Genomic DNA, 16,482 nt, shown 5'->3' with positions numbered 1-16,482 from the left:
GAGAGATTTTTAATGAGTTTCTTTCACACTTCAGCAGTCGGCCTCTGACAGAAATAAACCATAGCTGTATTACAAGTTGCCTACTCAAAACGTTTTTCATTGGCAAGTGTAATCAGCCACTGTGGAGAAGTGACAGATATTCTAGAAAACGGATACAAATATGTTTTCTGACTTTAAATTTATACATAGCTAAAACTAGTCAGATTACCTTTAATGATAATCAGTTTATAATTAAGATTTGAAATTTTTAATGATGTGGTCTAGGTCTTGGATAAAAGCATTTTTTCGTAATAAGCTTTAATAACTTATTTTTACAGCAATTTCCCTTAAATGGCCAACTTAGTTAAAAAAACTTACTGCCACTCACTTTAAAACTTGTTTACATCCATTTTGTATTGACAGGATATCTCTGAGAGGTTGTAAACTCTTAATTATTGCCATCGGGAAAAGTTAAATGTTACAGGCTGTTTATGCTAACAAAAAGATAAAAAGTCAAATAGAGAAATATTTACAATATTACAGCTGGTGTGTTAGAAATAAATCAGAGATATATTCATAACAAGTAGCTTTAAAACAGTAACATCAAAACCTGATAATAATCAGGAAAAAAACTACACAGACTAAGTGCCAAGTTCCAAAATCTATTGTCTTCCTTTTTCTTTGACTACTTTTCTAGTGACAGCTGCAAAAAAATTGTCTGCCAAAGGTGGTTTACTGAAGGGAGGAGTAATAAATTTTATTATGGTGAGAGGAAAGACTTTGAGATTATTTGGAATCTGTTTAGTTGTCCAATTTACATAACTGCCCAGTTATGCTATCAATATTCTTTTTCATCTCTCTGCTGACAGATACGTAGATTACACCATTTACAAAGCAGACCAATTTATACTGCTGTGTGGATGTCCTTGTGAGGTGCTCTGGGTATTTTTAAATTACCCTGAAACCTATAGAGTGATTAGCTTCTACCTAGTTACTTGCAGTGTTGGCATATCCACAGGGCAAAGATTGCAGTCCTGCAAGTACAGCGAAATGTCAGGGATTATGCCTTCAGTTTTCTGCAGCTCTTAAGCTAGAAGTAAAGGAAGATTGATCCTAGGAGACATGAGTTTCCAAACTCTTACTTGCACAATGAACTTGTGTTCTGGTTAAGAATCCTCTTAATTTGTGGGTGAAAAAAATTCTCTCCGCTGATCTCCCAAAAAGCAAGTAACTGGATTCATGTGTTAGAATTATGAAGGTTTAACCAGCTATTGATGAAGGAAGAAGCATGCATTTCAGTTTTAGGAACCAGAAAGCTTCCTTTAAACAAAGGAAAATGGTCTTTAACAACAGAGACACTCTGAGGCCTGGGAACGCTGTTGGCAGTGTCTAGGAAATAAAAATTCTGTTGCATAATTTTGCAGATCAAGCTGGCCTGCTTTTGAGGGAAGAGAGCTCTGTGGTGCAAACTCCTGGCCCCACGTGAGCTCTGGCTGTGGGGTGGGAGGTGGGCCGAGGTGATGCATCTTTGCTCCGCATGTCTGGGTTTCCTTTTGCTGGAAACCTGACTATGTCAGTAGGGTCAGAGCTAGCACATGGTCTGTGTCTGTGTGGATGGTTTGGGTTGGGGCGGAGTGTAGGAGTGCAGTGTATACCAAGCAGCACTCCATTACTTCATCTGGGACATTGTGAAGTGCATGTTTGAGAACAAGGGCTACAAGCTCTCTGTGCCTCTCCCCAGTAGCGTAGAGTCAGAGTTAGTACTAAAGCATTTCTTTTTATTTGTTCCTCTAAAGTCAGGAATTATTTTTTTTATGGAACGTTCGCAGCCACTGGCTGCTGTATATGTTGTGTTTTAGCAGGGTATCTGTGGTGGCATTTGAATAGTTGTGCTTCCTCTCCTCTGCTGTTGACATGAGGAGGGGAACACCTGAGGCTGCTATGAGCATGGCAGGTTGTGCAGTCTGCTGAATACTTGTCAAAAATTATATTTTAATGTTTTGTGCTCCAGTAAATTAATAGAAACCCTATTTGGGGAAAGGAGTTGATGATTATTTGTTAACTTTTACCAAAACTTAAGTTTCTTCTGTTGCTGGCTTATCTGTGGGGATTTAGCTCGTTCGCCTGTCAGCAACAAGTATATTCTGTTAAAAAGCTTTTTGTCTTTGACCTTACTTTAAGCACATTAATAGTGATTGCACCTGAGAGTAGAGGACTCCTGGGTTCTATGGTTTTGGGTCTAGGTCTAGCTGCAATGAACAAATTCAGCAGAAGCCAGCTCTGGAGAAGTAGCAACGCTGCTAATGGTACAGTGCTACTTCGTGGGCATAGGATTCAAAAAATCTTCCTTCCCAGCCCCAAAGAGTCTCAATACTTGGACCTTACCACTCTGCTAAACAAAGGCCACAGTGGGTTTGAGGCTGGCGTTCCTGTGAGGTAATGACAAGCTTTTGCCACACCATGCAGCTGCCTGACAAGCTACAGAGATGCTGTTTTGAGAACATGGTAGTGTTCAGAATATTGAAGTTTTAATGTTTGAATTATTGCTGTAATCTGTTTTGCACTAATTCAGCTGGGTTTTTCCTGTTTGGGTAGCAGAAGGGCAGTTGTATGGGGTTCCTTCATAAAAGCCTGGAAACTAAATACCCTGTATCATAGGGTGTAAACCTGGAGGTCCTCAGTCACTCATGGTCAGCCCTGGTTTACAGAGGAAACTGCCCTCTGCATTTCATCTGTCCTTACGTTGGGATCATTGCTGGTCAAATGAGCATTTGGGGCAGCTGTATATGCTCTAGCCCCTAACTGCCCTCTTTTCTTGTAATTAGCTTACTAAATAAACTTTTTTTGAGCATCTGAGAATAAAAATGGTGTAGATGACTTGCTTTGTCTCACACAGCCTTCTCTTGGGATCGTAAGATAGTAAACAGCTAATATTCTCACAGGGGCTTCTGCATTTATCCACCTCCACTGCAGATTTTAAAATATTCTGTTGATGTCTTTTGGTGAATTGATCATTAAGTCATATAGCTGATAAAGACCTGAGCGCATTAGAGGATTTTTATGGGATTAGTTAAAATGATCCATAAGTTGTGAGCTGTATTATTATGGAGTGCGTTAGCTACAGTGTGAGGACAGAAACGATTTCCTGTGATGTTTCATCTAGTGCTATTATATAGCTTTTAACCTATGGCTTGATATTCAGATAAACATTGTGAACATTAGATGCCCGTCTTGAAGACTCAAACCTCAGCATATCATCCAAAATGTTGGAAACTTTTTCTTTTAAAATAATTCACTTGAGGCAATCAAATTACATAAACTGCAGTAGCTTAATGAGTTCAGGACACACTGGCTTTAGATGCTGAGAATTACTATTTAAAAAGAAAGTGCAGTACTGATGTGGGTAAAAATGTAAATTCTGGCAAAATACAGGAGGAATGAATTAACTGATGAGGGGGATGAGAGAGGATGGAAAGTAAACATATCAAGAGAATGCTCAGGAAGGTCTTATCTCTTCATTGCTCTCCTTTTGCATCCCCAAATAGGGGCCATGGGGTAAGGTGACGGCAAAAGTTGAGCATCTGAAGTAGGAAGAAGCCCTTCCAAGGCTTTTTTTCCCCAGGGTCCTCAGGCAAGAGGGATGATGGAGAGAAAACTCTGATGGCACTGCTGAGTCTTTGGCTAGGGAGCTACCATGGAGGCAGAGAGCTTGTCATGGAAGTTGAGCAGACATGGAGATCTCAGTAGAAACAGTATCAGGCTTGGGAGTGTGGGCCAAAAGGTTTGGCGAGTAGCTCCTGCACATTTGGGACAGGGAAATGAGCAACCTTCAACAGGAGAGAGCGAAAACGAGCAAAAAACAAAATGTTCCTCTGGCTTTCTTTTACCCTCTTTTATGAAGAAGCTATACTACACCAAAATCCATCAAATATTAGGTGATAGTTTTGCATTTTTTCCTAGTAGTATGTGACAAAAAGCAGTCAATAGTACTACTCATAAAAATTAAAAATTACTTTCCCAAAGGAGGAATTCAAGCAGAAGAATCAATGCATTTCAGTCATTCTTTTACTGGATGGTCAGGTTCTATTTTTTTTCCCAAGCAGGACAGGGTTAGACTCATTCAGTCGTTGAATAGGGACTGCCAAATTAACACCAACCTCTTGTTTAGTGCAAATGTCTTATTGTGGATGAGAAGCACAACTCACATTCTGAAATAATCTTTAAAAGAATCCCATGGCACTCTTCACCAGTGCTGGTGATTAATTCTGTTACTCTGGGTGGTTTCCAACTTGAGTATATGATTTTTCTGTCTTGAACTTGTTTGAGATCTTTTTCTTTTAGTAGCTTTCTCAGTGGGACTGACTTGTAAAAAGTTGCTTCTTCAGTTGGAGCCTGCAATTTCCAAACTGTTGTGTCTTGGAGTATTCTGGCCCAGAAGTTAAATTAGCGGCAGTTGTGGTTTAGGTAATTCCATGCAAAGCTTTTGAAAGGCTTTAGCATTAAATACTTTATATAGACCATTGGTATTTTAAAACTCAAGTTTAATTAAGAGTCTGTATTTTAATGTTGCAAAGAACTGCAAATACCAGTTCTCAGTTGTTGCTTGCTCTGTTGCTATGGTGTGTAACTATGGGCTGGACTGAGCAATCATTACGTTGAAATGCTGATGCTTCTGTAACCTCAGCCTCACAGAGGAAGAGGAATTTGGGACTGCGAAGGAATGAAGCCTGTAACCCAAATTCTCTCCTGTGAGGCTATGCACACCGTGCATCTTGGCAGCAGACCCTGGCAGGAACTCTGCAAAGAGAGGTTTAAAGCAATTGTCTGCGATTTAGTCCTCCAACAGGAAGGGGAAAGGGGATGGTGAGAAATTATCACCCTTGATTTGAAATTTCTAGTCCAGCCACCAAGTTGGTACAGATTTAGGAAGGTCACTGCCAGAGGGTTTGACTATTTAGATTAATAACAGAGACCTTTCATGTTAAATTAGGAGACTTGTTAATGGTTAATAGTTAAGAATCGCAAATTATCTGAAGCAATCTAAGCTGGTTAAATTAGCTCCTATGACAGGAAGATAATTTACTGACAGTAATTTGGAATGTCCCAGGACCTAATTTAATACAGTTCCTGCACATTAGATGAATTTAGGCTGTGAAAGAACAAAAGGGGCAAATGGAAAATTTTTAGTTGATGCACTGGGAAATGAGATACTTCTGTTATATTACTGCACATCTTATTTAAATACTGTGTAGGGAAAATGCTGAGGCAGAATTGTCTGTCATGGCATTCTGATCGTGTTATTTACTGATAAACGTGTCTGTGTCTTACACAAAAAAATATTCTTTGGCCAATACAGTTGGTTTATCACATTTTGAAACTGTGTGTCACTAGTTTCATGCCAGTTCAGCCTTCCTGAGGTGTATGTCCTCTGAGGAGCTGGACAGACAGATACAATTCAGAGTGACAAGTCCAAGTTGTCTGTGCTATGTTACAGCAGGAAAGGTGTTACGAGTTAAATGAAATGTGATTTCCTCTGCATGCCAGAACACAGACAATGAGGTCCCACTCACTAGTCTAAGCTCAAGTGCTAATCTTCCTACTGTTGTATAAGGCCTGTTTTTGTGATCTCTTATTTTACAAAATTGATTATGTGTTAAGTTATAGAAAAAGCGTACTTGGATGGAGGTACCTAGTAAGAGACACTCATGTTTTTAATGTTTAAGTTTGAGGCTTAGACTTTAGGAGGAAAAAAACCCAAACGCTATAAACAAGCAAAGCCCAAAATCTGCTCTGGCTAGAGCCAGAATGAGCTTGATAATTGGCTCAGTACCATAACCCAGAGTTCTCGATTCTCTTTCTTTTTTTTCTACTTTTTATTTTTGGTTTCTTAACCTTTTATCACTCCAGTCTCTTTTGTCAGAAGTGGGACTGATGTCTATCCTTCAGCAAGGGCAGGTATTTCTCATCATGTTTGCTATTTTGAGTGACTTCTGTTCTTCAGTGTGTTTAATGACAAAATCCACTAACAAACTCCCAGCTGTGTGGTAGATTTACAACTGGAAAGTAACAGAACTTCTCTATGTGCTGGGAATTGATCCATTAACAAACATCATAAATAAAACTATTTGTCGAATTCTTGAAATGAATGTTCCTGTGATTACAGTATTGAGCACTTTCATATATTTTAATTTGCCATCACCTCTAAGGCTTTCTTTGCCCTGGGAATTGGGCAGGTGTAGGGACGTGGTTACTGAATTGAATTTTATTTTCACAGCATGGAGATTTGATTTAAATAACCTGTTTAATCATGATTAAATCATGACTGAAATCAGTAAGAAGGAACCCTTGATTAAACTATTGATTCTAATCCTGGTTTGCCTTTGTACCTCTATTATTTCCTTCAAAGCTTGCTCTTTAAAAATGGTAAATTATGCATTTCTTATTCACTACTTAAGGATGTTTTTACGCCTTGCTGTATTTTTATTGAAAATAAATTAAGCACTTAAAAATTTATTTTAATTATGTCATAAATAATCCTGGATGCAGTTGCTATGCCATCACTTATTTACTAGATCACTGGTATATTTGTTTAACAAAACAAATTTTGTATGTAGAATTGATAATTACTGAGCTAAGGAATCAATATTTTGTTTCTGCTTATTAAATTTAGGTTATCAAGAAATTTTGTATATCTGATATTTAGATGGAAAGGAATTAGGCACTTAACCTGCATAGCTGTGGTTGTAAATTATGCAAGCAATTATATTTGTGGATACTGACATTTTAAAATCACTAAATCTTTTTAAAATTTCATTCTGACTTTTTATTGTATTATTTACAAAAGAAAGATAAAAATAGGGGGAACAAAAATAATGAAGAAACACAAATACAACCTCAACCTTTTATATTTTAAATAAAATAGTTTAAAGCTTGAATTCAGTTCAGTGTTAAAAGTAATTTTATTTGTTTTATTAATGGCATGTATGTTAATTGTCAACAGTAATATACCCTGCATTTTGATAATTCCAAATTTAATTCTAATTAGATATTTTTCTAATTGTCTGAAAGACATCACAATTACCACGAGAGGCCACACGGTTTCATCCATCTGAATGCTGTTTCATTGTATGTTTAGCTAGCTGTTAAAACCATGTCACATAATTTTGTCTACTTTAGCTGCTTCTTCCCACTTTGTGTTCTGATTTTCTATTAAAAAATGCATATGCCTGTGGAACTTGTTGCAAGTCTTTGCCTTGACTTTTATAAATGAAATTACTGTTCTGGAGCTCTATTCTGAAGTCCCCCTAGCCTCCTGGCAATGATCTGCTTTCACTCTTCTGCAATTTTTGCTTCAAGCATTTTGGCCATTTTATGACACTGTACTTGGAGAATTAGTCACTGGACTAACAAGCTAGTCAAGTATTCTCTCTTCTTTTGCACTAGGCATGTAGAAGCCTACAGAGTATAGCTTCACGTGCTTAATCTGTTGGTTGCTCTGGTATCTCTTGTCAGTCAGGCAGATGGTGTATTGCTTCAGTCACACAGCTGATACAGGTTTGACTTCCCTAAACTGATTGGTAATTTTTGGTATCGACAAATACAGAGATGTTTAAGAGATGCTCAGAGGGAGTGAGTTCAAGCAGTGGCAAATTCAAGAAAGGCAGCCATAACCACAGTGCACTCTGATGTTCACCAAAGTGATCCAATCATGTCAGTTGTCCTCTCATAGTGAAATGTCTCATTGAATACTTCAGGTCGATTGTTTTTTAACATTATTGATGTCATCTGCACTTAGCTTCTATTCTTTCTAGGAACAAGTCAGTTTTAGATCACTTCTAGTTTTGAACAAGCATTGAGATAGTACTGCATTAATACATTCTCAGTGTAACCGCATACTGCCCTTCATTATATTTTAAGTACTTATGAAAAAAATCAGTATTTTTTACAAGTTAAATTTTACCACTGCTTTTTAAAAACATTTGTGCTAATTCAGGAATAATTTCAGGGGAAAAATTTCTGATGAATATTGCCCTCTCTGCAGAAAAAACCGTGATAGCTCTTTGTCTAAGTTGTTTCTACCTGCTGATATATGATAGCAGGTAGGAAATGGGAGCCTTAGAGAAGATGATGCAAGTGAATACCACTTTTCATTACCTATGAAGAGAAATGGGTCACTGAGAAGTGAGATTAAAAATTATTGTTTGTTCCAGAGTTTGCTGTTTCATTTAGCTGGGATGGGAATGAATATAACAAGGAAAAAAGTTGAAGAGCTTATAACGTTCGTTTGATTTAGCTTCTGGCACCAGCAGCTGCAGAAAGAGAAGACTATTTAAAAGCATGTTTAGCTATAGCTGTATCTAAAGTATTTCTAGTTCTAAAGCTTCTATGTCAAGGAATGAAGACTTGGGGCTATAAACCAGTGGATTGAGAGGAAGGACTTAATGTTCATTATGTCACTTCTAAAATGATAAACATGGTTTTGTATGCTTGCCTGGTGGTACTTGCATATATCAGCTAGTTCTCTTTGAGTTTCTTCTGTCACAAAACCTGTGCATTTTCTGAGTTCTACTATCGCATCCTATCCACTTTTACTGCACTGAAAGTGCTGTAATATCATTGAAGTCTTAAGTGACTTGGGACTGGTCAGCTGCAGACAGAACTTTTGTAGGGTCCTTTCCTGCTGGAAGAGCTGTTGCCTATCCTGGAACTGTGGATAGTGTTCCTAGCCGGATTACCACAGCAGTTCACTTGGTGACTGCTTTTTCTAAGGTACATTTGCTTTTTCTGTATGGTAGATGGCATACAGATGGTAAATCTCTAACGGGCAACTGCTGTCTCACTCCAACAGCTTAACTGCCAAATGATGGTGCTCCATTGTTACACTGCCTGTTTTTCAGTCTTGAAAGCATCATTTGGCTGTGTTTTGCCTTTATTATTGCTGCTACCTCTTAAAGTACAGTGATTAATGAGTGCTGCATCATTTCAGGGATCTGCTCTTTACCTAAGAATGTGTAAAGATTGAATGGTAGTGGCCGTGTTTTGTGTATTTAACTTTTCAGTCCTGCAAGCTGACTTTGAAGCTTTGGATGCTAAATGTATTTCCTTTCAGTAATGTACATGGAGGGGGATAAGTTGTAAACCCCTGGAGTTTTTTCAGAAACATGAAAGAAAATGGTAAAGTTGTAATGTACTTCAAAGAACACTGTACATTTCAAGACTACATTTTATTAATACAGAGGTAATTTAGCCTTATTCTAATGATATCAATCTGGAATCAGAGCAGACTTCAAACACCTATTTTGTTCCTACCAGAAGTTAATAGTAATGCCCTTCCATTTAATCCAGAATTGACCTGAAGTCATTACAAATAAGTTGAGAAGAGCTGTCTCTCTCCACAACGCTGAATGGACATGATCTGTTGTGGATTGTATCCTCCTCTGTAATGGAGGAGCTTGGATATTGATTGGTAAATGACAACTAAGCATGGAAGTGTTAGAGAGAAAGGGATTTGCATAAATATGTGGTGAATCCTCAGGGGGCTGATGCTTCTTTACAGTAAATGCTCTTTTTCTCTTGTGTTTCTGTCATCCCATAGGACCTTCAAAGTTCTGATTCACAAAATTCCTTTAATAAACAGACTTCTTACTGCTTTGGTTCTGCTGCATGCAAGATACTGTGACTTCAGAAGATAAAACAAGAGCAGGGGAGGAGGGCGAGGATGAAAAGAGCTGTGATTTTGGTATTGGTAGGAGGAGAGGATTTGTGCTTTCCTTGCCCTAGCTGAATGGATAGATTCACACAGCTGAAGCATAACAAAATTGCAAGGCAAGGAACATAAAGGAACAGAAGATTTAGATGCCAGGCCACACCTTGTATTTGGGGGCCAGGGGATACAATCACTTTCAAAGATTCTTCTCCTGTATCCTCTTGGCAATACTGAAAGTGCCAGTTCGCAGTTCTCCATTTTGTATTCTGAAAATACATTTGAAAGGAAGTTTTAATTAATCAGAACTGAGATTTGATTGTAGTACAGAGGTGCTACGTATCTTCAATAGACTACTTACAGAGTACTGCATCGCTTAATCAGGATTTTCCTTGAATCAAACGAGTTCTGTAGCTTCCCTCAAAGTATATTGCTCTGTTAAAAACCAAAACCAAAACAACAAACAGTAAATTATTGCTCACTGGGAAAGGAAACACAGTTGTTTTTGTGGAGTGGTGCTGTCTCATTACTACTCTAACCAGTTTTCTCTATACCTAATACAGGGCATTGACTGGAAACCCTTGTAGGATAAACTAATGCTATAAAAAAGCTACTTTAAAAAGGGAACCATCTTTAACCTCTGTATTATGCCTTAAGCACGAGAGTGAGAAATGGGTGACAAGTTTTTGTGAAAAGGAAAGCAACCTTTTCAATTTGAATAGCATTTGGTGTGGCCAAATAACACTTGTCCCTCCAGCATTTGAATAGCAACTAAAAACATGTAAGCAGAATTTCTTCAAAAAATCCCTACAAACCCAAGTCTTCTGTGTTTTTAACTCAATTATATTTCTGGCATTGTACACACAAAGATCTTGCCCCAGTAATGTAAAATGATAATTGAATGAGTACAGCTCTAGGATGTTCAACCTACCTATCACTCTGATTAGTCCACTCTATTTTGATGCAAACTTCTGCTTTCTACGCAGTCTAAATTAACAAGTCATTTAAATGCTTCTGTGGTTTTAATTACACCAGCAACTGCAGTGAGTCAGTGCCGATACCATAATGCTGCTCCTTGTTTCTTAAGCTATGCTGTCTTGTGTTTTTTCCGTTCTAACTTAGGTCACTTCTGTGGTTGTTTCAACGCAGTTCAAATTTTAGAGGGGAAGAGCATCTGTGAGAACTAAATTTTGTACAAGTGTGATAAGTGTGATGTTATTTTCAGTGTGTGTTTTTTGTCTGAGCACACAGACTTAGATGTGACTTGTGTCATTAGTCCTTGATGGTGGGAAAATGAGAGAAACTCTTTCCTGGTGGGAATAGGTCTTGTAGGATTATGGGATGGGGAAAGGTTGGTTGGTGAAGACTGCCATGTGCCATTCATAATAAAGGTTCTACAGTTTTCATTAAAGACTAATTTATTTTTGGTTGCAGAGAAGAATATGTATTTGGCTGCTGTTTTCCACTAGCCAGACTTAGTAAGGTTTGACAAAACTAACCATGGACAAACTTCTCCATTTTAGAAACCACGCACTTCATGAAGATTTAAAAGAAATTCAGTTCTGTTGCTGAGTTCATGAGAATCATAGAATTGTTTATGTTGGAAAAGACCTCATCAGGTCCAACTGTTAACCTAGCACAGCCAGGCCCACCACTAAACTACATCCCTAAGTACATCTACACCTGTTTTAAATACCTCCAGGGATAGTGACTCAACCACTTCCCTGAGCAGCCTGTTCTAATGCCTGACAACCTTTCAGGTGAAGAAATTTTTCCTAGTATCTAATCTAAACCTCCCACAGTGCAGTGTGGCTTGTCCTATCACTTGATACTTGGGAGAAGAGATCAACACCCACCTGGCTGTAACCTTGTCTCAGATAGTTGTAAGGAGTGATAAGGTCTCCCCTCAGCCTCTTTTTCCTCCCAGCTTCCTCAGCCACTCTTTGCAAGACATGAGCTCTAGACCGTTCACCAGTTTATTTGCCCTTACTTGAATATGCTCCAGCACCAACTATAGACTAGTTATAACTAACTGTCATCTGAAAAGCAGAAAGTCAGAAGTACATTCTTCTGAGAATACAGACTCCCTAAGGGCTGTGTGGAAGATGCTGAAGCATGTAGGAAATAGAAGGTGATGTTTCAGATAACTCTGAATAAGTATGGTGGAAAAATTTGTTTGTGTGTGTGTGAAAGTAGTGGTAAAAAAAGAAGAAAATCTCCTGCTTGATGTGTAATTAAGCTATCCCAGCGTGATTTAGACCTTAAGTTTGATTCCAAGACATGTAATTTCCTTGAATCTCTCTTCTGTGATAGACATTCTGAGTATAAGGACAAAAGAAAAAAACAATATTTAATGTCTCCAATGTACAGTTGTATCATTACACAAACATGATTTCCTGTTTTAATTCAACAGTGTAGATCTTTTATCAAGCGTGTAGAACATAATTGACTACAGCAGGAATTACACTGTCATTAGGTAATAATTTGAAATGCTTTGTATTTAAATGTGAATGCCTGAAATTTTTGTATGTTTTAGGATTTTTTTCAGTAGAACTACGTCAATCTCAACAGCTGCTTAATTTGTTTCTTTGACATTTTTGTAAATATCAGCATTATTCTGCAAATAATTTCCATGAAAACATAGCATCTTTGCTTTGTATCCTGGTGACAGAATAGTCTAAGTGCATGGGCTAAGTGATGAATTTGACCCATGTGTTTTTTCTGGTTGAGGAAGCATTGTTACCTAGCAAATCAGATCTAGCAGTCTTTGTGTACACATCAAGTGGTCCTGATGAAAATGAAACAATAATGAAGATTTGCAGTATATGCTTTCATAAAGTATAAAGTTTTAAATTCTGAAATTGCCTTGCAAGAAAGGTGGCTGCCAAAACATCTCAGCATGGTGTGCTTTGGTGTCACCCTTATTCAAAGCAGCTCTGTAGAGTTCCTCCTCTTGGAGGTGGCTGCATAATGAAAAGCAGCCTGCAGGAAATTAATAAACTACAGTGTGCTAAAATGCACAAAAGGGTTTAAAATGTACTACTTTTTAAAAAGAGATAGGCTGTTTTATCCATGATAATCAAGGTGTATTAGTCTCTAATGGCACAGAGCAAGAAGCAAATAAGAGGTAATATGAGAGATGGCAAAAAGGTCTGACTTTGCATTTTAAAATACAAATAACTTTTTCACAAATGCATTAGAGAAACTAGAAACCATTAAGAAATGATGAAGAAGATAAAATTATTAATCACAGAGATACTAAGTGCCTTTTTTCAAATCCTATTTCTATTTAGCAGAAATAGTCTCTGTGTGCTGCTGCATGATAAGAGTGTAATGGATGTAAGTAAAAAGTGAACTCCAATGGATCAAATGAAATGCTGCTTGGAAACTCTGCTTACAAATAAATCAACAAGTCCTAGCAGTTGTCACCAAAGTGTATCAACGGAACCAGCAAACTAATTTGCAGTAACAGTGACACTGACTAGAGCCAGAGAAGTGTCTAAAGACTGGAGAAGAGTATGAACAGCTTTTAGGGGAGAACTCAAGTGCGTCTTCTGTTTGGTGGAATATATAATGGAATAAATTTATGGAAATCAATAAATGTCTAGAATGTAATGGAACCATAAGCAAAAGCACTTACAGGCTCCTAGCAAATTAATCTTGCCAAACTTCCTTTGTTTTGTTTTCCTGAAGAGTAGCGTGCCATTAAAGAGAAAGCAGCAGCATCCCAAGTTCAAAATAGTTCTGAGTGTAACGCTTCCAAATAGTAAAGTTGGGTAGCTGAATACATACCAACCTTCTCTGGATTTTCACCTTCACTTAAGTAAACAGATTCGACTCATTAACTTTCTATTTAGGACATTCTGCAATTTGGAGACAAAACTCACCCCGTTTGCATCGTGCTCAGCGAAGGAGTCTGTATCAGGAGACACTGATCTTTCACATAGCTGTATCAGTCTGTTAGAAAGCTGGTAATTTTAATGACAGCTCAAAATTAATTAGTGCCTTTTTATATGGTGGTTGTTCTACTTATGGGAGGTCTGTGGAAAGACAAAAACTGAGAGTGTGATGTGTTAGTTTCTAGATAGATAACTGTAAGAGTGTAAAATCTACAGAATCCTCAGCTGGTTTTAGTGTCTGATGCTGGAAAAAGATAAGCAGGCTGGAGCAATTCAGTATAGCTGCCAATAAGGAGCGAAACATTCTGGTTTACCTCTGCAAAGGCATGAGAGAAAGATTTTATTCCCTTGATTTGCTGCTTTAAAAGTGTGTGCAGGAAATGAGCATCTAAGTGGGAGCTGCATCCCATGTTCAGTCAAAACATACCTTGTTTCTGAAGAATATGGAATTTCTGTGCAACTTCCCATTTTGGGCAGCTGGCAGATTGAACAAGCTTATTAGATACGAAGCTCTGAGAAAGGGAGTGGGTTCTTGAAAGGGAACTAAGAAATGGGTCATATGTTGAAGTTTGTTTTGTGGTTTTGGTTTTGTTGTGGTTTTGTGGGGTTTTTTTGAACAAAGACATCCAGTTTTTCTAAGGGAGGCAATAGACAAGAAGTAGCTGAGGTTCATACTAATTATTTGTTGAATAAAAATAGTGCAATATTCGATAAAATGGCAGCAGATTTCTACTACAGAAGTAAATGAGCCTCATAAATCTGTACCTAGCTAACTGCATTATTTGCTGTGTAGTATTAGTGATCTTAAACTCCCATAGCTCTTTATTTGAAGTGGAATTTTGGGAACATGAAACTCCTTCAGCTTTGAATCATTCAGTACATCCAGTAAATGAGTATTTTTAATTTTAAGCACTGCATGTGGCATAGTTATTTTTCAGGGTTTGCCATCTTGCTTTTGTCTGTGTTGCCAATCATTTTGTGGTTTGTGTTCCTGCACATTGCTGTTATTTGAGTCTAGTATTTTTTGTAAGTATTCAGCAAGTGATAATAGCTGGAAGTCACAGCTGAGTATGCCTGCCTATTAGATTTAGTTTTCCCACAGCAAGACTTCATGGACTGATATGCTGAAATACGAGCTTACATACAGTTTCCTTGCTGAGGAGAAGAATAATGGACTGCAAAACACATTCTGTTGCTATTAGCTTTTCAAGTGAATTGAGCTATTCACTGGAAAAAGAGCGTGCTACGGCAATTAAGTTCATCCCTATGCTCAGTCAGCTTGCCATTTCCAGAAATGAGCTGGACATCTCTTTTGCAAAAGAGGCTAATGTTTTGTTGATGGTAGGAATTATTAACTGAATCTCTAAGCTGGGAAAGTGCACAGAGTGGAGGTTTGGAGCACAGTATAAGACTGTAAAGGAATTCTTTACCATTGGTAATAAGTCTCTTACGACTGTGTGATACACCGAACCAGTTAAAGCTCTCTTTGCAACAAATGGGAAGGCAGAAAACCTTTGGCTTTCATGTGGCTGTTTACTTGTGTGTAGATAGGACCTCGCTCGCTGCTAAGACAATGGTGGTCAGTGAAAGGCGTTACTCATTTCAGAACAGCTTTATGACCCCTGTGCATCAAACACTTCTTCTCTGCATTTAATGTTCACTAGGTACTTTTTGTCTCTTACATGAGCATCTCTGTGTACTTGTGGTGTCAAACAGGGAGCTCACACAAGTGAGTATTTTGTTACTCTTGGAGGAGAAGTGGCAATACATGTTGAACTGGCAGAGTCAGTATGGCAGGGTGTCTTTTGAAGATGAAAAGGAAAATATTTGAGGACCTTATTTTTTCCTTTAGGATACCAACGGCGTTTTCTGGTGTAAGCATATCTTTCTATTAGCTTTCCCCCTAATAGTGCTGTGAAAATGCAGTGGAGTCTCTTAAGTCTGTGCACTTTGGGAGAGCGTTGTTTTACAAGTTGAGGAAATTCATGATACAAAAAAATGTGGTTGTCAGTGCCATCCTACATCCTTTGTGTGTAGGAACTGAATAGTTGTTTTGTTCTTCGTTATGTTTTAATGTATACACTGAATGTTTTTCAGGAACTCCAGGAAAGAACTTAATGACATACGGTTTGAGTTTACTCCGGGCAGAGGTAAGGCTCCTCCAATTGACTTATTCTTTTCAGAAATTGATTACTGCTTATGGTTAATACAAACTACCTCTCTGGAATGTTTCCTACTGTGCAGAGCTTTATATTGAACTTCACTTGAAGAAGAATAGCAGAAGTATGTAAAATCTAGTGGCAGAGTTGCATAATATATAGTATATATTAGAAGACTTGATCCAGAGTATACTTTATCAATTTCATGGTTTATTGAAGTGATCCATGTGGTATGTAAGACCTTGCATAGCAGTATTGACAGCTTTGGAATTTCCATTTTCACATTTGGAAAACATGGCAGTAAGCAGAGGATAATAGCCATAAGGCCTTATGTGGTGATGGTGGTAATTGAGTTTTCTTACCTATTGTAGTAAGTTCTCTAACAAGTATGAAGTGCACACCATATTTCAGATGCTGTCTTCTGAAAGTTGAGTTGCATCTCTAGCTTTGGTATCATCACCAGAAAGAAATTCTGGTGTTGAAACTTTAGACTCCACTGTGTGCTTGTAGAATTGTTTTTGCTTTCCAGGGCTAAGAGTTGTAAGAACTCATAAAACTTCTGTTTGAAGAAACCCAAGTCTTACTGGGATAAAATGCACAGGAGGCTGGCATGTTGAGCAAGAATGTATCAACCTTGTTAAATAGCAACCCTTTGAACTGTGAACACACTTCATACTTCTCAGAAGTCAGTATTCACTATATTTAGAAAAGCCTTCAAAGAGCTTACACCTAAAAATGAATC

At 37.9% G+C, this 16,482-nt stretch overlaps 1 protein-coding gene across 1 annotated transcript in view; it reads left to right on the top strand.

The window, feature by feature from the left end:
• Nucleotides 1–16,482, top strand: part of STK39 (serine/threonine kinase 39) — a gene marked incomplete at its 3' end in the record, with an annotated part of 94,908 nt that overhangs the window by 58,608 nt on the left and 19,818 nt on the right. Inside the window, exon 14 of the mRNA XM_084265069.1 lies at nucleotides 15,679–15,731. Coding sequence (XP_084121195.1) covers nucleotides 15,679–15,731 — 53 coding nt within the window. The remainder of the gene's footprint in view (nucleotides 1–15,678; nucleotides 15,732–16,482) is intronic.

This window comes from Gallinula chloropus (genome assembly GCF_964237585.1).
Source record: "Gallinula chloropus genome assembly, chromosome: 5".
Lineage (NCBI taxonomy): Eukaryota > Metazoa > Chordata > Aves > Gruiformes > Rallidae > Gallinula > Gallinula chloropus.
Note: the sequence above shows the minus strand (reverse complement) of the source record. Positions and strands in the feature narration are given on the sequence as shown.